Below are 26,544 nucleotides of genomic sequence, written 5' to 3'. Positions count from 1 at the left end.
AAAGAGCCTCCATCAGGGTGTGAAAATAGTCTGTGACCATCCAGTGAACCCAAATTAGAACTGTGCTTGTCCCTGTTGTCCCATCGGCTTTAATTATGCACAGCCTCTCTCAATTAACATCATTAGGACCTCCAGTGTACGCCCTCTAGATTGTGCAGTTTTTATGGGCACTGATTGGACCGAACATGTCATCACCAGACTGTCAGGTCGGGTGTGTTCTCGACAGGACCTTAGTAGGACAATGATACAAGATAGTATTTGTGGGGTGGGGGGGCATCATCAGATCGGATGTATGGAAAGAAACTTAGCAGATGAAGTCTTAGCAAATGCCAGTGATTGTCAATGTGTGTTACAGAGAGGATGTTCACAGAGAGGATGCGTAAGTATTCTGCTGGATCTACTATAGAATGAGTTGACGTGGAGGGCTGGGTCATTATTTGCTGTTGTCTTGTATTGAAATGAATGAAACTGTAAAAAAAAAAAATCCCCAATTGTTTCGTGACATTCACATGAGGATTCTATGGAATTGACATTTGAACCTCCAGTTTAAAGTCCTGTTTCGCAGTGTTGTAAAGTTCAAATGGGATTCTATAGAATTTATGTGAATTTGGCATATTTGTGATTTGTCAGTGTCTCTCCTGAGTTTTGCCTCTCTCTCAATATTAATATGAACTATTGACAGCTGACTCGGGACTTACCCAAGATTCACTTTGCATAGTTTTTTTAATATGACGTGAATCTGGTGTCTTAGCTCTTCAATGTTCATATTAACTTCATTGTCATATTATTGGGATCAACTCAACTCCTCAAACCTTTTGATGCATGTCATTGCAAAACATGGGTTTGTTATGTCTGGAAAAAAAGAATGAGAAGCTTTGTGCAAGGAAATGAATTTAGTTTTATTCAGTGTTGCAAATCTAAACTCTACAGATGCAGTACACTCTTAGAAAAAAGGCTTCATAAGGGTACTTCGGCTGTCCCCATAGGAGAACTGTTTTTGGTTCCAGGTAGAACTCTTTTGGATTCCATGTAGAACACTCTGTGATAAGGGTTCTACATGGAACCCAAAAGGCTTCTACCAGGATCCAAAAGGGTTCTACCTGGAAGCAAAAAGGGTTCTTCAAAGGGTTCTCTTATGGGGACAGCCAAAGAACCCTTATAGATTCTAGATAGCACTTTTTTTTCTAAGAGTGTATGTTTTCACAATGGAATTGCCTCGAAATGTCTGCTCTCTGCAACCAAAACAACAGTGCTTCTTTAGCTGTCACTTTGACACAGCTCAATAACAGCCATTGTGCTTCACCATGCATATCATCTGGTGATGCTATGATGGCTTTAACTCGTTCTTATTGTATCATTTTGCAGGTCACCAACCAAGGTGAGTTAGCTACCCCTTATTTTACTCTGTCTCTGCACCTCAACAAATCTTTTTGGCAACTGCCGACAATTTGACAATAATTTGAAGTGTGTTTATTAATGCGTAAAACAGCATAGCCATGTCTGCTTCTGTAACTGTGGTGCGTCGCCATGGTAACTGACTAACGAGGCTAACCCTCCGTCTGACAGGAGTGTGAAGCAAATGGCTCCCCGGCCGCAGCCGCCACGCCTACAAAAGCTCAAGCGGCCCCTGCAGCTGCTGCTGCTCCGGTTGCTCCTGCCCGCCCTGGACCACCTGCCAGACCCACGGCGGCACCCACCTTCAAGAGCTCCAACAAGTAGGTGCCCATCTGCTGTGGGCTCTTAGGTTGGCCACTTCAAGTGCCACTTCAGGTGCCACACTAGCTTTAACAATTAGCTATGTTGTACAATCTACAGTTTACATTTAACCCTTTTGTCGTTCTGTTTTTCCTTCTTTCCTTCCTGTCTCTCCTTCGCCTCTCCCTCTTCTTCATTTTTTCATTCTTTCTCGCTCTCTCTCTGTTACTCTCTTTCTATCTGCAGTGCTCTGCTAGACTTGGATCCATTGTCAGCCTCCCCATCAGCAGGTGGAGCAACAGCCTCTATCTCGTCATGGGGAGGTAAGCCCTTCAATACAGTTAATATCTGGGTTGCATTCTTTATGGCACACAATATATATATATATATATATATATATATATACATATATGTATATATATATATATATATATATATATATATATATATATATATATATATATATACATATATGTATATATATACATATATATACATATATATATATATGTCTGTCTGTCTGTATGTATGTATGTATGTATGTATGTATGTATGTATGTATGTATGTACATGAGCGTTTCTCATTGCAGGCCCAGGACTTCCTCCCTGTTTCAGTTAGTTTTCTTCCGATTGGTGCCTAATGAATTCCACCCTGCTCTCTTTTATGCTTTCTATCTACATCCTCCTCTCCACCCTTACTCAAGGGAAGGACTAATGTTAGCAGATATTCAAACCTGGCCGCTCTGCAGATTGAAATTGCTTTAAGGGCCTCTTACTCATATAACACTTTTTCCTTGGAGTGTTTTTTTTTTAGATGGCAGTTAGAAAATCAGAATTACAGTAGTCACGTGGTATGGTAGTGAGTTATTGATCCTGATTGGCATTTCTATGTTTATATTCTCTGTATGTAATCCCTCACTCACATCTTCTCTTTGCTCTCTCTCTCTCTCTCTCTCTCTCTCTCTCTCTCTCTCTCTCTCTCTCTCTCTCTCTCTCTCTCTCTCTTTCATTGTCTTGTACAGATCTGCTTGGTGGCGGTGAGTACAGGGGAACATACTGTTCTTTACATTCTTTACACAGCTCCCATCCACAGCAGAGCATGACAACTGCTAGGATTTACACCTGAAGTTATGATTAATACCTATCTGGAGGCTTTGGCCACATTCCAGGCTGACTGCATTGCAGACGCCTATTAGATATCACATCACCTGAATAGGTGTTTAACATATCATCTAACCACATCATCAGCTAACCATATCATACGATATAGCAATCTGATACCGACTGCGCAGTCAATGACGTTTCACACAACCATAAGTTGATGCAATGATGTACTGCAATGGAGTCGGTCTGGAACGTGACCATTGTACCTGTGGCTCACTGGGCTTTCAGTGCATGACTCCAGCTGTAGACCTAGGATCTGAGAGGATCAGCATATATAGGTGGCAGCCTCCTTCTTATTCTTGCTCTGTGATCTCTAACAATGCCTCTCAAGGTGTAACATACTCCTCTCCAACACTTCTCTATTACCACTGTTCTTTTTGACATATCTTACGCTTATCTTATTTTTCTCAACACAATCTCTCTACTTCTCTCTCCCTGTTATATTCCCCCTGTTCCTCTATCCTGTTGTGATTGGGGATGGGCTTGGGTGGGGATGGATGGGGTGGTGTAGGTTTAGATACCCCCCCTGATCCCACTAGCACCTCAGAGCCAGCCGCTGTTGCTGCTGATGCTGCAGCCGGTCCGGCTTCCACGCCCACGGTGGCCCATACGGATGGCCCCGCCGCGCCCTCTGTGGCCCCGGTGGTGGTGCTGCCCGTGCCCACCACTACCGCCTCAGACATGGATCTGTTCGGAGGTCAGTGGGGGTCAGCCTCATGGGAGGGATCATCATGGCAGACTACACAGCAGCTGTCTGCTTGTTTGGAGAAACCTCTGACATGCTCACATGTAGTTACACCACCTGGTTCTCACACTCTCACATTTACGAATTTCAGTATACATACACCTTAACAAAAATATTCTGTTCATGAAATTCTGTATTTGTGCAAAATTCTAGTTATTGACATAGTTACTGACATCTAATAAGGAAACTCATTTCCAAATGTTCCATCTCGCTAAATAATGATTAGATTATTCATTATTTGGGCACTACATCAATCAATCAATTATTTATCCAAGACAGCAAGCAGGTGAGGAAGTTTTTGCTCTGCACTGTATGGAGAACAGTAGAAATTGTAGCCCATACCCAGCATATCTCCTCTTTTCGCTCACATATCTAATAGCAGATATACCGAATTAAATCCCCTATCAAAATTGTATAGCAAAGTGTGGCCCTCTTTTCCATGGAAAACAGCCTCTGTCAAATAGAGATGTTGCTTTGCCCATCGCTGAGCATGGCATTTCCTGTCACACAGTACAAGCTTATGATAGCATCATGTTATCTCTTCACTTTCCCAGCGTGCACAAACATTGTGCACACTGAATGCAGCTTTATGAAGCCGGGAAAGTGCAGGCCCAATTCATACGATACTAATAAGATCAGCAATTTCAGCAATACATCTTGTATTCTCTGTTTTCTCCTAATGCTGATCGCTCATCTTTCTGTTTCTCTCATTCTCTCTATTCTCCTGCTCTTTATTTACCTCCTCATCTCTCTTTCTCCTGCCTCCCCCTGTTTTTCTCTGGGTGTTGCATTGTGGTTTGTGTCCACTCTTCCATCCTCTCATGTCCGGTACCCCAGACGCGTTTGCACCCTCCCCAGGTGACGGCCCGCCCAGCAGGGCGCCTGCTGCTGATGCATGTGCCGGATCTGGTGGGTGATAACACTGCTCTGTGTGTGTGTGTGTGTGTGTGTGTGTGTGGGTGTGTGTGTGTGTGTGTGTGTGTGTGTGTGTGTGTGTGTGTGTGTGTGTGTGTGTGTGTGTAAGTGAGCATATGCTTGTACGTGTGTGCACTCTTCCAACACACGTGTGTTTGTGCAAGAGTGTGTGTGTGTGAGATCCCAAAGCTTGGGTAGCTCCAAGCTGCTTCTGCTACCATATGGGACAGTAGTAAATCATCTGAAACATTGCATTGGGGCCTACCGTCCTGACCCTAACCCCACTATTGGGGGCTCAAGCCTCGGCCCCCCTCTCTACCCCTCCGCCACTCAGCCCTGCTTCAGAACACTCCCCCTGCTTCTCTCAGCTCGTAATATTCACCTGGTGATGAATACTCGAGTAAAACACAGTTGTATAATTTTTGCCCAAATCCTACAATTGTTTATATTTCATATAAATGATGCCACTTACTAATCATACCAACTGACCATCTCTATTTACCCTGTTTTGTTTCTCTCTTTGGCCTGAATGTGTAAGTATTAATCGACTACTGGGACTGTAGAAGTCCAACAGTACAGTGTTTGTAATTCACATGGCTCCATTACTGTGTGTGTATGGAGCTTTGGTCTAGTAGGACAGTTTTATGTTGAATTATGCACATTTCTCTACATTAACTTAATTCTGCGCCTTTATCATGTATTTGGATTCTATGTAGACAGAGCTTATCAGTGTGGAAGCAGATTCATGCCAACATTGTATTAATTGTATATGTTTTGGTATGATTCTGCTTCCATGTGTATGTACTAGTTCTAATGTAACCACTAGACATCGTCCTCTGTGGCCTGTCTTTGTAACCACAGTATTTACCAAAACCAGCTGTAGCCCATTTCTTTTAATGAGTCTGAGTGTTAGACAATGAGTATTCTAACCTGTGGCTGTAGTATAAAGTTAATGGTATCTTTTCTTTACTTCCCACTAACCCTCATTATGGAAGCTCCTCTAGACTCCCAATAATACGTATTTTACAGTGTTTGTTGTTTTAACAAACTCTCAACTCCCCCTACTCTCTTCCCATCCTCCCTTTTCTGGTCATATCCCTTAAACCCCCTAACCCCCATCCTCCTTCCTCCCAATTCCTCCCCCCTCCTGAAGACCCCTTCGCTCCATCGGAGGGGAGTGCGAACATGGCCCCAGAGATGGACCTCTTTGCTATGAAGTTCGATAACACACTGGCTGCCCCAGAAGCAGCCAGCCCCACCTCTAGCGCAGTGCCGATCATTGTCGCCCCCACCGAGCCCCCTGCTGCCGCCCCCGCTCCCTCCACTACCACCACTGACTCTGCAGCTGCCCCCGCCCCTGCCGTCCCCACTCTAGACCTCTTTGGTGGTAAAGTGCACATTCTACTTCGCACACTGCATTGCTCTGCACTATGACAATGATGATGATAATGACGATGATACAGTAACTTCCCTACATTTTTGTAATTATGGCTATGTTTTTTTATGTTATTATTCATTTGATTTAAGTCATAGGCATTGACTGAATCACACATTTTGACCACCCTTTGCAAATTACAAATTAAATGGTAATGAGGATGGGTACAGTATATGGATCTATCAAATTATGGTTATTCTCTGCATCATTCCTGTGCAGACTAGGAGTAAATACACAGATCTCAAAACTGGATGCCTTCTAATGGTATACTACAACTATTGAAACTAACTGCAACACTTTACTTAAAACCAGCAAATATGCTGTTATCGTGTATTGTAAGATGTCATGAGCATGTATGACTATGAGCCCCTTATAATGTCTTATAATCATTTCATAATGATCGTGACTAAACAGTCAGTTTGAGTCAGTTGAAATATGAGACAAAACATATTATAGGGCTTATTATTAGACATTATAAAGCCTCAGACATGCTTATAACAGGTTTTGAAGTATTATACCTGCAGGCTGTTACAAAACAAACCTTTTCAGTTGTCAGTAAATCTTTGTGACGCCATTAGTTGTATTGGCTTCCAGAGGCATTGATTAAGTAATCTGTCAGCACCAGATATTGGCCTGTCAACTGTTTGCATTCATAGGGGTGGCTCAACATGTTGTGATTTCAACCCAACCTCTACCATGAACCATTATAGTCAGTCAAAGCTAGAGGGAAGTGAGCAGAGTTGTGTTTAGTAGGGAGAATTTTTTTTGAAAAGGAGTGAAACGCGGAGGTATTACCTGAACGTGTTAAATAAGAAAACATATTTTCATTTTCTGTTGCAAAAGTGTTTGATACGGTGTGCCTTACTGAACTCGACCTAGTTGTTATGGACACTCTAACTGCAGTGTGCCTGCATGACAACCTTTGCTTTCTTCACCTCCAACTTCTGACCAAGGTTGTAGATATCAACACCCTTCATTTGAGCAAATCTTCATTTTATCTTTCACCTGATTTTAGTCAATATTTTCCTTTGTTTAAATAAATAGTTTGCAATTATGTTTTTAAATAAAGAGTAATCAGTAACACTTTGTAACAACTTTCATGAATAAGCACTTGTAAAGTGTTGCGCTACTTTAGATGTCCTCTTTTAAACATTTTTTTGTTGTTGTTGTTGCTTTTCTCCCTTATCCCTCTTAACTCGTGCTGTATAGATTGTAAACTGAATGTAACTGTGTGTCCTTGTTTATAGATTCTATGTTTGATTCTATTCCTGAGAAAAGCCCTACCGCAGAAAAAGCTGATGCTGCTGTCACTCCTAGCGTAGACCTATTTGGGGCAGGTACAGGATGTGGATTGCTTTCTTTTTTTGGAACCTCTTCTTCATCTCTTCTGTCCTTCCTCCTCAGCCATCTGTTTTACCACACGTCTTGGTTTGTCCCCATAGTGGTATGCGACTTGTGCATGCACCCAATCCAGGGTTGGGTCAATTTGAATTGAAGTCAGTCAATTCAGGAAGTGATTTGAATTGAACATTCAAAATTGGTAAATTATTTGAAACAAGTAGCTTCTTCTTTTCAGTTTACTGACAAGTAATTTAATTTATTTTCAATTATTAAATCGTAATTTCATTTTACTTCCTGTATTGACTGACTTCAAATTAATCCCAACCCTGGACCCACTGGCTTAATAACAGTAACTCCTACCACTGCTTTCACTCTCTCTGTTATGCTAATGCTCCTCTGTGCTCTTCTACTTCACTCTTCCTACTTCCTCTACATTCTTCTTCGGGTGTTTCCCTGGAAGATCTCCCTACTATCTCTCGCGGGCCCTCTCCTTTGCCTCCCGAGGCCAATGCTGATGAAGACCTCTTGTCTGGTGTGACTGGTGAGTTACACTATCTGCTCACTCTTAGCTGACCTCAATTCATGATCACCTATGGGTCTACATCCTGTATCTCCAACTCTGCCTGCATGACTACAGCATACAGTAGTACAAGTTTGGTAATGCACTTCTCTGTCAGCCTGTCAATCAATGTATTTCTTCAGGAAGTGACTGGAACTTTGTCTTTTTTTGTGATCAGAAGAAACAGAATATTTTTTTTGGCCTGTACCAGGAATTTGACGTGGGGAAGTGGTGCTGCCACAATAAACAGACAGAATATATAGACAAAGAATTTACACAAATCCACATACCATTATGTACAGTGTAAACAACAAAAACCAAACAATGATGTGTAGTAAGGATGCATAAACATATTTACTGTAGATGATACAGTTGAAGTCGGAAGTTTACATACATTTTATCCAAAATACATTTAATCTCAGTTTTTCACTATTCCTGACATTTAATCCTAGTAAAAATCCCCTGTCTTAGTTCAGTTAGGATCACCACTTTATTTAAAAAATGTGAAATGTTAGAATAATAGTAGAGAGAATGATTTATTTCAGCTTTTATTTCCAGTGGGTCAGAAGTTTACATACACTCAATTAGTATTTGGCAGCATTGCCTTTAAATTGTTTAACTTGGGTCAAACGTTTCAGGTAGCCTTCCACAAGCTTCCCACAGTAAGTTGGGTGAATTTTGGCTCATTCCTCCAGACAGAGCTGGTGTAACTGAGTCAGGTTTGTATGCCTCCTTGCTCGCACAAGCTTTTTCAGTTCTGCCCATACATTTTCTATAGGACGAGGACAGGGCTTTGTGATGGCCACTCCAATACCTTGACTTTGTGTCCTTAGGCCATTTTGCCACAACTTTGGAAGTATGTTTGGGGTCATTGTCCATTTGGAAGACCCATTTGCGACCAAGCTTTAACTTCCTGACTGATGTCTTGAGATGTTGCTTCAATAAATCCAGATAATTTTCCTACCTCATGATGCCATCTATTTTGTGAAGTGTACCAGTCCCTCCTGCAGCAAAGCACCCCCACAACATGATGCTGCCACCCCCGTGCTTCACGGTTAGGATGGTGTTCTTTGGCTTGCAATCCTCCCCCTTTTTCCTCCAAACATAATGATGGTCATTATGGCCAAACAGTTCTATTTTTATTTCATCAGACCAGAGGACATTTCTTCAAAAAGTCCAATCTTTGTCCCCATGTGCAGTTGCAAACTGTAGTCAGACTTTTTTTATGGCGGTTTTGGAGCAGTGGCTTCTTTCTTGCTGAGTGGCCTTTCAGGTTATGTGGATATAGGACTCGTTTTATTGTGGATATAGATACTTTTGTACCTGTTTCCTCCAGCATCTTCAACAAGGTCCTTTGCCGTTGGTCTGGGATTGATTTGCACTTTTCGCACCAAAGTACGTTCATCTCTAGGAGACAGAACGCGTCTCCTTCCTGAGCGGTATGACGGCTGCGTGGTCCCATGGTGTTTATACTTGCGTACTATTGTTTGTACAGATGAAAGTGGTACCTTAAGGCATTTGGAAATTTCTCCCAAGAATGAACCAGACTTGTGGAGGTCTACAATTCTTTTTCTGAGGTCTTGGCTGATTTCTTTTGATTTTCCCATGATGTCAAGCAAAGAGGCGCTGAGTTTGAAGGTAGGCTTTGAAATACATCCACAGGTACACCTCCAATTGACTCAAATGATGTCAATTAGCCTATCAGAAGCTTCTAAAGCCAGAACATCATTTTCTGGAATTTTCCAAGCGGTTTAAAGGCACAGTCAACTTAGTGTATGTAAACTTCTGACCCACTGGAATTGTGATACAGTGAATTATCAGTGAAATAATCTGTCTGTAAACAATTGTCGGAAAAATTACTTGTGTCATGCACAAAGTAGATGTCTTAACTGACTTGCCAAAACTATAGTTTGTTAACAAGAAATTTGTGGAGCGGTTGAAAAACAAGTTTTAATGACTCCAACCTAAGTGTATGTAAACTTCCGACTTCAACTGTATATATAGTACCACTCAAAAGTATGGACACACCTACTCATTCAATTTTTTTTTTTACTATTTTCTACATTGTAGAATAGTAGTGAAGACATCAAACTATGAAATAACACATATGGAATCATGTAGTAACCAAAAAAGTGTTATATATATATATATGTTATATATATCAATTTTATATTTAAGATTCTTCAAAGTAGCCAGCCTTTGCCTTGATGACAGCTTTGTACACTCTTGGCAAAGCATGCCATTCCATGAGCACAGCATATATTTTTCAACTCAAATCAATGAGCCCAATCAGTCCTCCGTGACAACAAAATCTATAATCAAAAGACCAAGTCCATATTATTGCAATAATAGCTCAAATAAGCAAAGAGAAACGACCGTCCATCATGTGTTATTTCCTAGTTTTGATGTCTTCACAATTATTCTACAATGTAGAAAATAGTAAAAATAAAGAAAAACCCTTGAATGAGTAGGTGTTTCCATACTTTTGACTGGTACTCTATATAATGACGTTTTTTCAAATTGTGGTGCAATACTCTCCTCTCTCATTCTGTAGATGCATTCTCTGCTATGGCTCCAGCACCAGCAGTGGCGCCAACTCCAGCTCAAGCCCCGGCACCAGCTCCAGCTCCTGCCCCTGCAACGGTCTCTCCTCCCAAACCTGAGCCCTCTGCACCTGCACCTGTCATTGATCTGCTGGGTGCGTACTGTACCACGAAATCCACCACTTCCTGTACACCTTCATGGGTTGATTTGACTCATGCTGAGTAACATCTGACCTTTTCCATACTCTGTTCATCTATTTTGTGTACTTTGTTTACAGTGATTTTTTTTATTGCCATTTCTCCATTGTTAAATGTAGCTATTAGGTGTGAAGGATATTTGTATATGGAGAGCTTTTCATGTGTAAGAATCTTCGTAGCCAGGGTAATAGACCCCTGATAAGTCTAGGTCTAGGAGAGAGATAGTGTCATATGTTTGGTGGCAGTATATCCCAGAGGTTTTCTTCTGCAACTGCTTTTGGATTATGTAGCCAATGTAGCATTGCTTTTTAGTTGGCTGTGAATGCGTTAGTAGCAGCCATTGTGTAGAGACGTCACCCGCCCTGAAACCTACAAATACTGTCGCCCGCACCAAGAAACACCTTTGGATTTTCTGGGTCAGTGGTATTAAGGCTTCTTGAGTTGCGATGTTTTGGTGTGCAGAGAGTTTTGAGTTCATACACAGGTTGGGACAGAAATTCTACCCTCTCGCAATTGCATGGTACTTAGAGGTGTGTGTGTGCTTGCGTGCATGCGTGCACGTGCGTGTGTTTACTGCAGGGTTGGGGAGTAACGGATTACATGTAATCCGTTAAATGTAAGGGATTACAAAAATGGTAACTGTAATCCGTTACGTTACCAGCTAAAATATTGTAATCAGATTACCAATACTTTTGAAAAACTAAATGATTTCTTCGAGGATGACTTTTAAAATCTTTGACACTTCTCTGTTTTCTCAATGACATTCAAATCAGCATTGAAAAAAGGCTCAAGTTTACATTTGTTCCAGCTGAGCGAGTCTGATCACAAATCAGAGACCACTATGATGACATAGAAAATGTGTTCGATGGATCGCGGGAAAAGAGCAGGAATAGGCTTTTGTAGGCTACAGTCCAAGCTAAATATTCCAATGGTGAGACTGCTGTCGGCACCCGAAAGATTATCCAACTTGAATAAACGCTTGGAGGTAAGGATGACAGTAGTGGTGTAGTCTACGGCGATACGGATATCACTTATTATTGATGTCTACATAGCGCATTGATGTGAATCACACTGCTGCTCTCTCATTTAGCTAATTGCGCGTTACGGATTGTGGTTGTTGTGGATGGCTGTTCATAAATCTAAATGAGTGCAGCATTTATTTTTCAACTCGAATTTATGCTCGGGTAAAACAATTAGGCTAATCTATACTTCCATATTTCCAAGTCCTATTCTTGACGATCAAGGGGTATAACTGGAATTATAACTGGAATGACTGGAATTCTGATATACTTTGATTTTTAATGTAAAGATATAATTTAATTGTATTATTATATGTAGTAGAAAGCAATGGGTTAGAAGAAGCCCCCATAAAGTAAAACGTAACATCCATATACGACCAGCTATGTAATGCCTCTTAAAACCTCTTGGGGCTATGTGGGACGCTAGCGTGCCACCCGTGGTGCACCCTATCAACAGCAGGTGCATTTCAAGAGCGGCAAATTTGAAACCAAATAAATGTCAAAATTCAAATTTTTCAAACATACAACTATCTTACACCCTTTGAAAGATAAACATCTCCTTAATCTAACCACGTTGTCCGATTTCAAAAAGGTTTTACGGCGAAAGCATAAAGTTAGATTATGTTAGGAGAGTACATTGACAATAGCTGTGTGTAATGTTTTGTCAATTCAAAGACAGGGTCACCAAAACCATAAAACCAGCTAAAATGATGCACTAACCTTTTACAATCTCCATCAGATGACACTCCTAGGACATTATGTTAGACAATGCATGCATTTTTAGTTCTATCAAGTTCACATTTATATCCAAAAACAGCGTTTTACTATGGCATTGATGTTGAGGAAATCGTTTCCCTCCAATAACCGGCAGTCAAGTCAGCACCACAAATTAAATAATTAAAATTAGAAAACATTGGTAAAATATTATATTGTCATTTAAAGAATTATAGATTTACATCTCTTGAACGCAATCAACTTGCCAGATTTAAAAATAACCTTACTGGGAAATCACACTTTGCAATAATCTGAGCACTGCGCCCAGAAAAATATGCTTTGCTATACAGACAAACGACCATGTTGGAGAGATCTAAAATCGAAAATACTATGTAAATAATCCATTACCTTTGATTCTCTTCATCAGATGTCACTTCCCGGAATCCCAGGTCCATAACGAATGTAGTTTTGTTCAAAAAAGCTCATCATTTATATCCAAAAAGATCCGTGTTGTTAGCACATGATCTAAGCCAGCCGGACTTCTCGTCATGAACGAGGGGAAAAAATATATTTACGTTCGTTCAAACATGTCAAACGTTGTATAGCATAAATCATTAGGGCCTTTTTTAACCAGAACATGAATAATATTCAAGGTGGACGAATGCATTCTCTTTTAAAACGTTTTGGAACGAGGGTACCCAACATGACCTCGCGCGCCAGAGTCTAATCGGCCATCACCGTTCCAAGGCTCTTGTTCCTCATAGTAGAAGATTCAAAACACTTTGTAAAGGCTGGTGACATCTAGTGGAAGCAATAGGAAGTGCCAAAACATTAATCAGCCCCTGTGTGTTTCAATGGCATAGGCTTAAAGGTAATTCAACACATCAGGTATCCACTTCCTGTCAGAAAATGTCTCAGGGTTTTGCCTGCCAAATGAGTTCTGTTATACTCACAGACACCATTCAAACAGTTTTAGAAACTTTAGGGTGTTTTCTATCCATATATAATAAGTATATGCATATTCTAGTTACTGGGTAGGATTAGTAACCAGATTAAATCGGGTACGTTTTTTTATCCAGCCGTGAAAATACTGCCCCCTAGCCCCAACAGGTTAAGGGGAAAGTAATCTAAAAGTAACGGAATGTAATCAGATTACATTACTGAGTTTGGGTAATCCAAACGTTACATTACTCATTACTATTTTGGACAGGTAACTAGTAACGGATTACATTTAGAAAGTAACCTACCCAACCCTGGTTTACTGCCTGTTTGCCTCCTCCTCCCTTCCTGGCTCATGGCTAACTAACTCTTCTTTACCCTCATGCTGCGTTCCGGATGGCTGGCTGGCTGTCGCTCTATAGACACATTCAGTAGTCCTGCTCTGTTGGACGCAACGCCCGCTGCCCCCGGGGAACCAGGAGAGGATCTGTTGGGTGGTACGCACGCACACACACACACACACACACACACACACACACACACACACACACACACTTTAGCTTTAACCCAGTTGTAGTAACACACCACAATCAATGTCCCGGTGAGCAGCTAATTAGTCGAATAAAGTGAGCTGGATTAGGGTTGAAGTAAAAGCCTGCAGGACTGTAGTTCTCCAGGAGAAGGGTTGGGAGCCCCTGCTCTAAGACATCCATCTGCCGTTTGTGATTCATACTGCATGTACAGTATGTTAATATTGAATACCATGACACAATGTAACTTAAATCAATGGAATTGTAATCAATGGAAATGAAAATCATTATCATCGTATATTATACTCTCATTCAAATGGTTCCCCACTTCCAGGACTGATGTCTCCTAGCCTGGCTCCCACGGCAGCGGCTGCTTCTTTGGCCCCCGCTTTGGCCCCGGCCCTCGCTCCTACCCTGGCTCCTGTCTCAGCCCAGAATGACTTGCTGGAGGGTGGCTTCGACACCTTCGGCTCCCTACCCCCACTAATGCCCGCCACACCAGCAGCTGCAGACACGGTGCCGGCCGCAGCAGCACCCTCTGGTGGCTTTGATGCATCAGGTAGGGGACACAGTCTGCTACATGAATATATCCTGAGGGAAGTGTGTGTGTGTTCTGCATGCATGACTGACGCTGCCACGCTCCACCGCCGCTGTCCCTATTATGTAACGCTGAAGGATCAACGGTCACCACTTCTGACGGTTTAATTCCTCAACAGTGCTTCTCTCTCTCTCTCTCTCTCTCTCTCTCTCTCTCTCTCTCTCTCTCTCTCTCTCTCTCTCTCTCACTCTCACTCACTCACTCTCACTCTCTCTTGTCTCACATGCGCACATGCCAATACTTACTACTGTGCTACCCATCCTATTTCAACTCCTTCTTTCTCTATATGTTGGTCTCCCTCTACCTCCCCCCGTCCTCGCGTTCTCTGTGTTCTCTCTCTCTGTCACATACTACCTTTCCACATTTCTCTCCTCACATCCTTCCTTTGTCCACCCCTTCAATCCCCTCCTCTTGACCCCTCGGCCCTTGTCTCTTTCTGCCATCCCCTCTCTCTCTCTCTGTCACTGCTGGGTCATTGCTTGCTGCTACTGCGTAATTGGTGAGTTCAAAAGCCTTTCTCCCGCTAGTGCTTTGCAGTATTTGCTGTTTTGAGACGTTCCCCATTTTAGGAAATATTCCCCTTTTTGCATGTTTGTCTCACATATGAGACAGTGTAATGTATGTATTACTCCCATTTGTAACATTTGCCAGATTCTACCCTCAATTCAACATAGTGCTCTTTGAAGCTGCGATGCTGGCACTCTGGTGGTCTTCAACCACATTTAAAACCCAGTTATAGACTTGAATGTTCAGATGCTGTGGTAGTGAAGGCCTTACAGTGGGTATATATTAATCTCTCGTGGACAACACTACGTAAACATAAAAGGTACCAAATTCTGCAAGATTTTTGTTCTGGGTTAACTGAGATTAGGTGTATATTGTTTCCAGCCTGTTGGGTACATGCATTGCACACCAGAGTACTGCACTGAATGGCTATTGTTGTGGTGATGAATTGTATGGTGATGATTTCACATCTGCCCCTCTTTGTGAAGATTAGGGATTATAAAGGTTTTCATCCATGGTGTATGTCACTAACATCTTACTCCCCTTATTTCTACCCTTTCTCTCTAAGTGTTTGGTGGATTAGGGGATTTACTAATGCCAGCCATAACACCCCAGTCCACTGGGGGTAGTGTGGGCAGCACTCTCAGTGGTGGGTTCAGTACCAAGGTGACACCCGCGGTTGGGGGTGGCATGACAGGCGCCACAGCTATTAAACGGCCATCCATTGGGGGCGACTTGGACTCCTCCCTGGCAAACCTGGTTGGAGGTATGTATTGATCACACCTGGACAGTCTTGATGGTTCTGATTACAGTTTTTTTGTCAGTTTAATAATGAGTTCTGAAATGACGTTTTCTTCTCTTGCAGATCTGGGCATTCAGAAAAAGTACGTACGGAATGTCTCTGTGTGTGCATGTGCGTGTTCTCATTTTCCTTGTGTGCTTCCTAAATAACAATCAAAGTCAAAAGGTATCTAGTGTATTCCCAAACCTTCCAGCTAGCTGATGACGACTTTGGTGTCATGTGTGTCTCATATAGGGACCATCAGTGGAATGAGAAGAAGCTGACAGGAGGATCTAACTGGACCCCCCAGGTAGCCCCTCCCAGCTGGGGCGCTCCTGGATCTATGATGGTAAAAGCCTCCACAAGCCTCCCAATATTAGCAAAGAACCGTTATTGGGACATTTAAAATTGAAATCAAATCAAAGTTTATTGGTCATGTGCACAGGATACAGGTTGTAAATTGTACAGTGAAATGCTTACTTGCAAGCTCTCCTCAACAGTACAATACTGTACAAATAAACAGTACAATTTATACAAATGAAAAGTTATAAAAATAGTAATGTTTAGAAATATACGACAATAAGAATATACAGGGTATATATAAGGATTGTTCAGGAATGGAAATTATGTTCTATGTCATAGAGCTGTGAACTGTTTATGTCTTGACTTCCTGTTTCTAGGGTGGCTCCGCCCCTGGAGCCTCCGGTGCCCCTGGAGCCATCCCTCCGCCCATGGGAGCACATCCTGGCTTTGGCATGGTGAGATCCTGGACTGGATGCCCAGAAACCAATATGGACCGCTATACTTATAAATGAGCTCAGTGTTCTTATTCAAGACAGGATGTAGTTATTGGTCAATTCCATTAACCCCTTCCATCTCTGTCCAGGCCTCAGCAGCTGGATCTGGAGTTCCCATGATGCCTCCCATGATGATGGGCCAGCCAATGATGGGTCAACCCATGAGACCACCCCTGCCAGGAGCTGCAGCACCAGGGGCACCGGTAACACACATGGATGCACACACACACACGCACACAGATACACACTCACATTCATTCTCAGATACATTTTTTTCCACACCCTCAAACACATACAGTACACAGTAGAGTGCACATAAGTATACAGAATCACCTGTTACTCCTTCAGTTATAAACTTATTTAAAGGGGAAATATACTCATATACTAATATACTCATATATTAGTCCACTTTCGATGCAGTCCCATAAAATGATGCATGTCAACATTCATGTTTTTAAGATATATTGCTTTTAGTCTCCTGATGACCAAAATCAAAGTGCAAAACATCATCATAAGACTTTTCTACAAAGTAAACACAGGCTTTCTATTAGGAAAGCTATGAGGCTTGTATGTGCAAAATAAATATATTTTAAAGGCAATGTTTTTGAAGTGGTACTCAATTAGTTGTTCTGTTTTGCAGCTGTCTCCAGGACCTGCTGCCACCCAGAGCAAAAAGCCCAAGGACCCACTGGCAGACCTCAACCTCAAGGACTTAATGTAATCTCCCAGCCCAGGTGTGTGTTCAGCACTTTCAGCTGTCATCTTGGTGTGATGCTAGTCTTGCCTGGTCTCAGATCTGTTTGTGTGGTTTTGACAACTTATGTTCATTGTCATGCCAATGACTATAGGAGTTGGTTATACAACACAAAGAGATCTGGGACCAGGCTAATGCTAGTCATGTGTCAGTGGTCAAACTTAGGGTATGTTTTTCTCCTTATTGTCTTCCAGCTCTTGTTTTTCTGGAGCTGAGCCCTCTGGCCACCTGTCCTATTTTGGCGTTCTGTACATCCCGGGACACCAGAGACCCTCCTCAGCTACTCACCCATAGGAGACCCCTTTCCTCCACCCCATCCCAGCCCCCTGTGTAATGTTGTAGCACAAACTGTGAAAGTGAAACCTTAGTGAGGAAAAAAAACAAATGTGTGCTTAACTAGATGTAACCCTTTGTCTAAACAAAACCACACAAAACCTAAAAAAACAAAAAAGTCTATCAAAGCAAGCCAGAAACTCGAGCGGAAGCTGAAGCCGTATGTGCTGTATGTATTTAGATAATTTTTTCCAGTAGTGTTGGCGTGTTGAGTTGAATGATGGATGCGTGTTTGTTTGATGCCCTCAGCGCCACCTTCAGCCCTGCACTGGCCTTCTGATCACTCAAGAGAGGAGGGGGTTCCACCCTGCCTCACCCTGATTGGATAAGAGGGGTAAGCAAAGCAGCCCCGTCATTTTTTGGATGAAACGTGGAATGTGTCGTTCGCAGAAGTTCTTCTTCGTTGTTGTATATACATTACACTGGCAAATCTTTAAGGATTCTGTCTCTATTCTGTATGTCTGTGGAAGAGCATATTGATGTGAATCTGATATCAAATTGTAAGAAGTCATGTGACCATTATCTTATTTCCCGTCTTCTTTTGAACGTATTTAGAAACAAATATGATATGAATATATGATTAATATGAATAAGTAACATGTATGGGCTCCTGAATCCTAAATGACCATCCAATGATTTTTTTTTTTTAATGATGTTCAGCATATTTTTTTTTTTTTTTGTCAGCGCTTATTTTTCTATTTATTTTTTTAGATTTTGCGCATCATGTCCAGCTTTATTTGTATTTTCTCTCTCTGTTGACATTGTTTGTGAATCTGCTGTAAAACATTGTCGGATATTTTTATCAACAGATCGTATCTTACCGCTTATTTTCAGAGAAAATGTGTTTTCCTATTCCTATTCAAGATAAAGTTCAAAGAGTGCATATCAGGAGCCAGATGTTGCCAGTACCTCATATCTCAATACAGAGGAGAACAGTCTTTTGTTAAACCACTAAAACAAGTTGTGTACAGTTAGTCTACTTCCTGGTATCACCGGCACTCTCCTTATGGACCTATCACTGTCCTCCTCATCAGTGGTCTGTTTGATTTTCATAAATGCTTGTACTTTATTATTAGCATTATTACTATAACTAGACCACGGTTAGGTACTGGATATGTAGTGTTATTTTTGTATTTGAGAAGAAACAGAAACATCCTTATCTCCCTATTCCCCCACCCCAGATTTTGTTACATATTTCTGTTCCATTTCCTCCCCCCTTGTTAGTGAACCAGTAATATTGTACATGGTAGCATGGGCGGAGAGGAGAGCCTGTGTATACCCAGTCAGAAGAGGACACTGTTGAACAGTGTGGCTTCCATGTATATCTAGGTAGCTGTTTAGAACCAGTGAAACCAGTCCTGTGCTGTACACCCCCAGATATAACAGATACTTTGTGTCATTTACAAGTATGTTTCCACAATTGTTGTGGGAAAAAATATGGATTAGAAAAAAGGGAAAACGTTCTTTTTTTTCATTATTGAGTTACATTTTTTAAATATTTTATTATTATTATTATTATTTACTATGCCCCTCCCCAGTGCATGTAAGCCCTTTGAGATGCAATAAACTCAATGATGGAAAGAATCGCCCATTAATGATCGGCCATCTTTTTCTCATGTTGATATATCAGATCATGGACGCATTGCATTTTTAATCTGGTGCACTAAATGTCATGACATTGTAATGACATCAGTAGGCCTAACCTGGGTTGCGTTCATTAGGGCGCACAACTGAAAACATTTAAAAATGTTAATGACTGTTTCTTATTGGACAAGTCCAAGTAGTCCCTCCATGTTTCAGTCTGTTTTCTTCCATTTGGTGCCTAATGACCCTGGCTACAGGCATAGATGTGTCATAGATACATACAGTACATCACTTCTCCTCACGGTAAACACACATACACATACAAGTTGTAATCTTGGTTTAATTGTTGTTTTTTCAATCATGGTGAAATTTGATTAATTTGATGTATTTTGTCATCAATGGCAAACTCGTATAAATTGTGGCACATAATAAACAAGATTCATCAACGTGAACCCTTTAGAGTGCTGATTTTCATCACATAACACTATGGCATTTGTTGTCACCACTACCCTTCAAATTACATGAATCTAATGGGAAACTGAATATTGAAATAACGTTTTTAATCTGAAAGCTCTGTTACATCAAACCCACTGTGTAGCCTCATATTAAATACATAGTTACAGTAATAGGCTATCAAAAATATATTCCAATAGGTCTCCCCAAAGTGTACAATTTCATATTAATTAAATTAGCACCAAGTCTCTGGATAAGCACCATCATTTTTATGTGCATGGCAATGAAACCACAATTTAATGCACTGCTAGAGTAAAAAAAGAACGAACGGTAGGACTGAAAACAATCATGTTTCATCCAGGATCACTCTGAAACCTTTCACTAATTAGTCATAGAAACATAATCTTATAAGAAAAGGTCGTTTTACAAAAAGGGACATTACAGGAAACTCAAAGAGCTATATATACACTCTTTTAAACACCAGCACGTTGATTTAGAAAAAAGACAGTTATAACCTCTTAATATACTCAAATGTTAATTTCTCCGAAAAAATGTTGCTTTTTTTCTGGGTCGTTCACCAAAGCCAATGCAAACTTTCTTGTTCCTTTTGCTAGAAAAGGGAACACATTTGAAAATGTTAACGTCTCTGCGTTCATTAAGCCTGCCTGGAATATATGAAATAACAAGCATCGCTCCCCTGAAACAGCTGAATATACAAAATGTTATCAAAATTGGTCTAACCTAAAAATCTGTCAAAAATATTCCCGTTAGCATAAACACAGACCTAGTAGGACCTGTCAATATATAATCATGATATTTCTAGAATGTTTGCTTTTTAATAATTTTTAATAATTAAATAAATTAGACAAGGCAGAACAGCCATAGTTCTCTTTGATCTGTTGACGAGTTCCTGTAATCAACAACAGTGAGTCTGTATGGCCGCTTGTGTGCGATGAATGCTGTGATGAGGCAATCTGTGCCAGTTGCCAGTGGGAAGCACAGGAGGTAATAGAGAAGAAGACAGAGGAGAGGCAGTCGGGCGGGCCCCTGGTTTGTTGGTGATGGAGGGAGGAGGGTGGAGGGGTGTTGTGGCATGTTGTGTGTCCCTCAGGCGTCCCGGCACTCGCTGGAGTCCCCATGGACCCAGTAACAGATCTGGGCATACTTGAGGGGCGTAATCCTCACCGCCACATTGTAATCCTGCTGCGCCCCATTGCCGTTGACATCCACCCACTGATGTCCCGAGAACACCCCGATGATCTTCCTCTTCCATTTCTTCTTGCCGGGCTCTTTGAGGCGGATGTAGACCCCGGAGCCGCTGGAGCCGGGCTTGGCATCACAGTACTGATACAGCAGGTCTTTGGACTCCTCCGACACCGAGCAGAAGCGGTACACCAAGTTGCCGGGCCGGTCGTCGTCGAAGCCTGAGAAGTGGATTCTGCCGGCGGGCAGCTTCTTGACCGAAGGGATGACGCCCAGGTCCATGTGCTTGACCTTCTGGGCCTTCTTCAGCTCCAGCACGGCATAGTCGTAGTCAGCCGCCACACCGTCCGATGCCCCGCCTTTGAACCAGCCTTTAGGGACCTGGGTCTGCTTCACTCTGGTCCACCGGAAGGATGGCTTCTCGACCTCTGCGCTGCGACGACTGCGGCTCTTTCTGTCTTTCCCTTTCCTTCCTTTCCTCTCATTCTCTCCATCTTTCTCCTCTTTCTCTTTTTCTTCCTTGTCTCCTCCTTTCCTCCTCTTGCCTTTACCTCGTCCTCTCTTCCCCTTCCCTCCTTTCCCACGCCGGGATTTCTCCTTGAGGACGCCCACGCGTAGCTTCTGTGCTCCGCTCACGTAGTCCTGTCCGTCGTGGATGCAGTGGGCGGCCGTCAGGACGTGTTTGGGGGATAACAGGACACCAGAGCAGCCCGTGGAGATCTTGACGGAGGTGGAGAAGGGGTACTTAGTGGAGAACTGCTTGTCAGCGATGCTGAAGCGAGTGTCTGTGCCATAGACCTCCCGTCTGCGGCGTGACTTGGAGGAAGAGGAGGAGTTCCCAGCAGGCCAAGTGTTGACTTCGTTGAGGCCCTGCACAGACACAGAGGTCAGGGTGCGCGTTCCGTTCTCGTACACCGTCTCATAGGACAGGAACTCCTCCAGGTCAGCCAGAGAGGGGTCGGGGAGGTGACGCTGGCACTCAATCCCACAGGTCCCGTTCAGCTCTCCCTGAGGTTTGGCCGTGAAGCCGGGGCTGCTAAGGGCCACCGTCCTCCTGTTCCTCACCAGCGGCACCTTCCACTGCGGCCAGGTATACTCATCATCTCCTCCTGTGGCCTCATGGGCTTCCACAGCCACCACCACGGCCAGCGACGTCACTGAGAGCAGGAGACACAGGGGTATGGGGACCATTGCATAGATGGGCCTGGCTCTGGAGGGGAGAGGAGAGAAAGACACTATAAGGGATGGTGGAGAACGCTGAGGTGCAAATACAGTGTGCTGTCAATGCTTTGTCAACATGCATGAAGGGCTTTTTAAATGGCTTCATATGTCTCTATTGAATAGAATAGACAGAAAGAGACAAAAATGTGCTTGCTACTCTACTCCCACAACATACACACACAAGCAGTATAGGCAACCAAATCTGTGGGTTAGTAAAAACGTTCTACTAAAACACCTTTTCATGTGGTTGTTACAGAAACCACTGTTGGCAATTTACAGTTTGAGGCATCCATCTGTTGTTGGTCAAATCTTTCAGCTGGGATGGGATGGAATTTCATTTGGAGGGTATTTTTATAAGCCTGACTCTGAATAGAAACATACTCAGACAAAGATAAATGAGGTCAAATCCCCCCTTTCCCCAAAATACATCCAGCACCAGCGTGCCACATCCACAGGAGGGCAATGTAACCCAGAAAATGAAAGTCTCACAGTTGCCAAATTCAGAGCACTGAGAAGAAGCAAAGCTGTCATAAAAGTGGGCCGTGTCTGTGGCTAACAAAAGACACAAGAGCACTCCTTGTTTACTAGCACAGTTTTTTTTCATGGACACAACCATCTTCAAAATGCTCATATCAACAAAAAGAAGGGGTCGCAGCATCTTCATATGGAAACGATTAAATATAACCAACAGAAGAAATCATAGCATTTCATTGAGTTAACATAGGAGCTGTGTGGTTGAGAGCAGATTTATGGAGCCTGAGGCTGAGTGGAGGCTGTGGCCAGTGAGGAAGAGAGGAAGAGAGGACCATCCTGGGGGCTCTGACTGTACTGAGATGGTGGCTTGGAGCTTAGCCACATGGTTAGCCTTTAGCTGTCAGTAATGACCATATCTGGTTTCTCTCTGAGTCTATGCTGCTCTCTGCTTCATTCCGCCCACAGTTTGAAGACGTAGGCCGACATGACATCACACAAGATGAGAGTTAGACTGTGGCCAAACTGGGCTGATAGCTGTGGAGGAAATTTTAATTCAGGGCATTTTATTCATTCAACAGACCATCACTTCACTACTGAGCAGAGAAATAGCCCTTTGTCAGCAGTTGCCTAGACGTAGCTCAACCGCAATTCTATACAGAGAATAGAACAGGGGAAGTCATTTGAGCTACAGTGCATTTCATAAAATGGCCTAAGCAGTAGTGCTGTAGTGAAGTAGTGCAGTAGTACAAATCCAACAACCATTTCAAACAATGGTGGGGTGGGATAGAGGTAAAGTGAGAAAAAAAACCCGATGTGATTACAGTACATTCATCCAGCCTGTTTGAAGAGCCTAAATAGCCTTTGGCATACTGGCTAACATCTGACCTTCCAGCTGGCCTGTGAGGGAGGGGCGAGCGTTGGTGGCCAGGTGTCTTCCTTGCGTTCACATTCAATCAGATGCTAGGCAGTGTGAAAGTGAGAAGCCACCAGGCGTTGCACGGTGGACAGATGAAGAAGACAAATGGTAGGAAATAATCCCATCAAAAGATGTGCTGTTGCATCACCAACCATAGGTTACAGGGGACCAGGCCAGTTTGGCATTATCCAACCACACCTCTCACAGGGGGGTTATCCTTCTTCCACCTCATGTAGCAAACCATATGCCCTGCCTGTTTCAGACAAGTGGTATGTCTACTGTAAGGGCAAAGGTCACACATGACCTATCCCAGAATAGCATGTATAATGCCATGTTATGTAATCTTAATGCAGTTCTGTCAATGGTAGGTCTTGACACCTGAGTATTCTTATTTATTGGCCTCAGTTTTTGTCTACAAATCAAATCGCTCAACTGTGGATGGGATAGCCATGTACACAACGCCATACATCTTCAAACCAACCTTACCCTGAAATAAAACAAGGTAGAATATAAAACATGACATTAGAATGACTCAATGCATTAGAAATGTGATGTCAGGAATTTGACCCAGGTTTCTGGCCAACAAGACAAGTTTTCCCAGACCAAGAAATAGCACAAATTCAACAGAAAAGTGAAATTACTGAGGATAGAGTGGAAACTGATATGTTGCCAGTATAATTTTCTGTTAAAGAAGGCCTGCATTTAACTGAGTGATTTTCCATTACAGTATAATCTCTCAAACGCCATTCAATACACCATTTTCCACTCCAGCGCGTGGTCGAAAAGATGGTGCTAGAACGCAATCTCTCTCGCGCGCTCCTTCATTTTTTTGTTCATAATTCTGATTTTTATTGGAAAACATCCGCTAAAATCAAAGTGGAAAATGTCGATACAATAAAAATCACTGCAAATATGTTTTTGCTAATAACTTTAGACTCACACAACCTATCTTGCAAAGGGAAAATGAGATCAACTATTGGTTATCAATAAAGCCATGAGTTGGCGATTAATATAAAAATCCATAATTACCTGGCAAAATAGGTTTCTAATCTCAAGGTTAAATAAATGATGTGCATTATAAATAATTGTTTTATGTTACTATATATAAATATTTTATTTTGAAGTACCTCTATGGGAAAATATATTATTAAGAAGATTGTAGCCTAAAAACGAAACAAGAATAAAAAAACAATTAGTTAATGAATTAACCTAACACATTTTCATGTAAAAAAACGAACTGTCACGTATTCCATATTGTTGTGTCAATGACTAATTAGCCTTGTAATGAATAGAATAAAATGAAAATTCACATCAATATATAATTTTGCAATATCACCATTACCAAACCAGACCACCAGAAATAAAGAAAATAGATCAAAAACCGTATTATGAAAAGAATGAAGTGAGAGCCCCATTGTCCAAGTGGCTCCATCAACAAAATAAACAAAAGGCTCTGGAACTCCATACCTGCTTTCATTCGATTGATTGATATGACAATTCCGCAAATCAGTTTTTTATTTCCAGAAAGAAACTGCTATTGCATCTAAGACGTCTTCTTAATCAGCGGACGACAGTCCCCTTCTCCTCATCGCATTTGCACCAAAGAGGCTGAGAGAAAGTCGCAGCAGCCAGAGCCCTCCGTGCGGGCTGCGCTTGATGCTGAGAGAGGGAGGAGGGAAAAAAGGTCTGAAAAATATTTTTTCACTTGCGACAAAGCTGTTTACATAGGCCTACATGGGAGTGACCAGCCGGTCCAGCTAAAAAGGCTGGATTGATTGAATGAGTGAGTATTAGTCCGTCTATGCAACCCAACAGTCCTATGTGGTCGTCAATGGGATGGTACGCTCATGAGATGCTGTTGCGCCCTATGAAATAGGGAAATATTACATTTCAGTGTCATTTTGTGCGCTTTATTCAATGGAGCTTTCATTCGACCGGGGACTGGAATTAGTTCCAGGGAGCCCACAATGGCCCTCGCAGACTGTTTTCATTGTCGCCCGTCTGAACTTCCACATCTGCTGCACTTGTCTCTGTGCTCGATGAAGTGGTAAACACACTGGCAGGGGGTCTTTGCGCTGTATGCACCCATGCGGTGACAGAGAGCACTATTCATGAAAACATGCCTAGAATAGTGAAGCTAACTGTCCAACGGGATGTAGAGTAAATTAATGGATGCTCATTTCCAGTTTTATAGGGAGGATGTGCTTCACTTGGATCTGCGTCTGTCCACACATGCATCATGTGTAAAGATATACCCACACTAATCAGAGGAGGCTGGTTGGAGGAGCTATATGAATATAGGCTCATTGTAAAGACTGGAATGGAATAAATGGAAAGGTATCAATCACATCAAACATATGGAAACCACATGTTTGACTCCATTCCATTAATTCCATTCCAGTCATTACAATGAGCCGTCCTCCTCTAGCTCCTCCCACCAGCCTCCTCTGCCACACTTGACTATCCATGTACTGTAAAAAAGCCAATTTAACCAATTGCTTAATCAGCGTTATTCTGTGAGTTGGGTGGACTTCAGAAGGACAAGAAATTGAGCTAGTGTGAACATTTGTTCACTCAACAAACTTTGCTCACAGTAATCTGAATGTATAAAAACTTGTTGAGTGGAATTACAAATGAATGTTTGGAAGAGAACACTGTAGGGGAGAGTGGGGTAAGCTGAGCCAAAGTGTTAGTTCAGCCACCCCTTGTATCCAGGAAACAATACACAAAATGAATCGTATGACCAAATATTTAGGAAGAGGTCATCATTTTATGGAGTCTGTGAAGGAAGAAAACACATGGAATAAGTGGCAAGCGAGTTAGCTCCAAAAAACAGATTTTCTTAAAGTCACAAACCTTCGGCCACAACTGCCTCGTGAAATACAAACCCGACGCTATGTTTTAACGTTTAGAAACGTCAATAATCATCGCTTGTGATACGGCTTTCGAAACGTATGTCCCTTATCTTTGCAGTGCCTAGCTTCACTCCTACTCCCCAGGTGCTCTCATTTGTTGACTTCTGTAACCGTAAAAGCCTTGGTTTCATGCATGTTAACATTAGAAGCCTACTCCCTAAGTTTGCTTTATTCACTGCTTTAGCACATTCTGTCAACCCGGATGTCTTAGCCG

General features: G+C 42.2%; 4 protein-coding genes across 7 annotated transcripts in view; 3 read left to right on the top strand and 1 right to left on the bottom strand.

Moving 5' to 3' along the window:
• LOC106605045 (clathrin coat assembly protein AP180) overlaps window positions 1-1,694 on the top strand; it is a 49,599-nt gene extending 47,905 nt beyond the window's left edge. For all 3 annotated transcript variants that reach the window (XM_082975264.1, XM_082975263.1, XM_082975262.1), the window contains 2 exons: window positions 356-1,378; window positions 1,567-1,694. In XM_082975264.1, the coding sequence (XP_082831390.1) occupies window positions 356-383 (28 nt within the window). In that variant the 3' untranslated portion in view covers window positions 384-1,378; window positions 1,567-1,694. The remainder of the gene's footprint in view (window positions 1-355; window positions 1,379-1,566) is intronic.
• On the top strand, window positions 931-15,732 carry LOC145850286 (uncharacterized). The gene is made up of 14 exons (XM_082974926.1): window positions 931-935; window positions 1,366-1,378; window positions 1,567-1,715; window positions 1,942-2,018; window positions 2,718-2,732; window positions 3,371-3,556; window positions 4,442-4,513; window positions 5,673-5,906; window positions 7,202-7,291; window positions 7,756-7,836; window positions 10,409-10,552; window positions 13,690-13,764; window positions 14,132-14,356; window positions 15,468-15,732. The coding sequence occupies exons 1-14, from the start codon at window positions 931-933 to the stop codon at window positions 15,674-15,676; spliced, it is 1,575 nt and encodes a 524-aa protein (XP_082831052.1). The 3' UTR covers window positions 15,677-15,732.
• A 162-nt stretch (window positions 15,733-15,894) lies between these two features.
• Window positions 15,895-19,600, top strand: LOC145879524 (clathrin coat assembly protein AP180). Its single transcript, XM_082975265.1, has 5 exons — window positions 15,895-16,029; window positions 16,361-16,438; window positions 16,567-16,680; window positions 17,118-17,211; window positions 17,426-19,600. The coding sequence occupies exons 1-4, from the start codon at window positions 15,919-15,921 to the stop codon at window positions 17,196-17,198; spliced, it is 384 nt and encodes a 127-aa protein (XP_082831391.1). The 5' UTR covers window positions 15,895-15,918; the 3' UTR covers window positions 17,199-17,211; window positions 17,426-19,600.
• Window positions 19,471-26,544, bottom strand: part of LOC106605048 (inactive serine protease 35) — a 51,084-nt gene continuing 44,010 nt past the window's right edge. The window contains exons 1-2 of one of the 2 annotated variants that reach the window (XM_014200296.3): window positions 24,883-25,225; window positions 19,471-22,014 (exon numbers count right to left, since the gene is read on the bottom strand). In XM_014200296.3, the coding sequence (XP_014055771.1) occupies window positions 20,709-21,995 (1,287 nt within the window). In that variant the 5' untranslated portion in view covers window positions 21,996-22,014; window positions 24,883-25,225 and the 3' untranslated portion in view covers window positions 19,471-20,708. Of the gene's footprint in view, window positions 22,015-24,882; window positions 25,226-26,544 lie in introns of those variants that run through there. The other variant, XM_045718315.2, reaches the window with a different exon arrangement.

This window comes from Salmo salar, chromosome 05, assembly GCF_965601325.2.
Source record: "Salmo salar chromosome 05, fSalSal1, whole genome shotgun sequence".
Lineage (NCBI taxonomy): Eukaryota > Metazoa > Chordata > Actinopteri > Salmoniformes > Salmonidae > Salmo > Salmo salar.
Note: the sequence above shows the minus strand (reverse complement) of the source record. Positions and strands in the feature narration are given on the sequence as shown.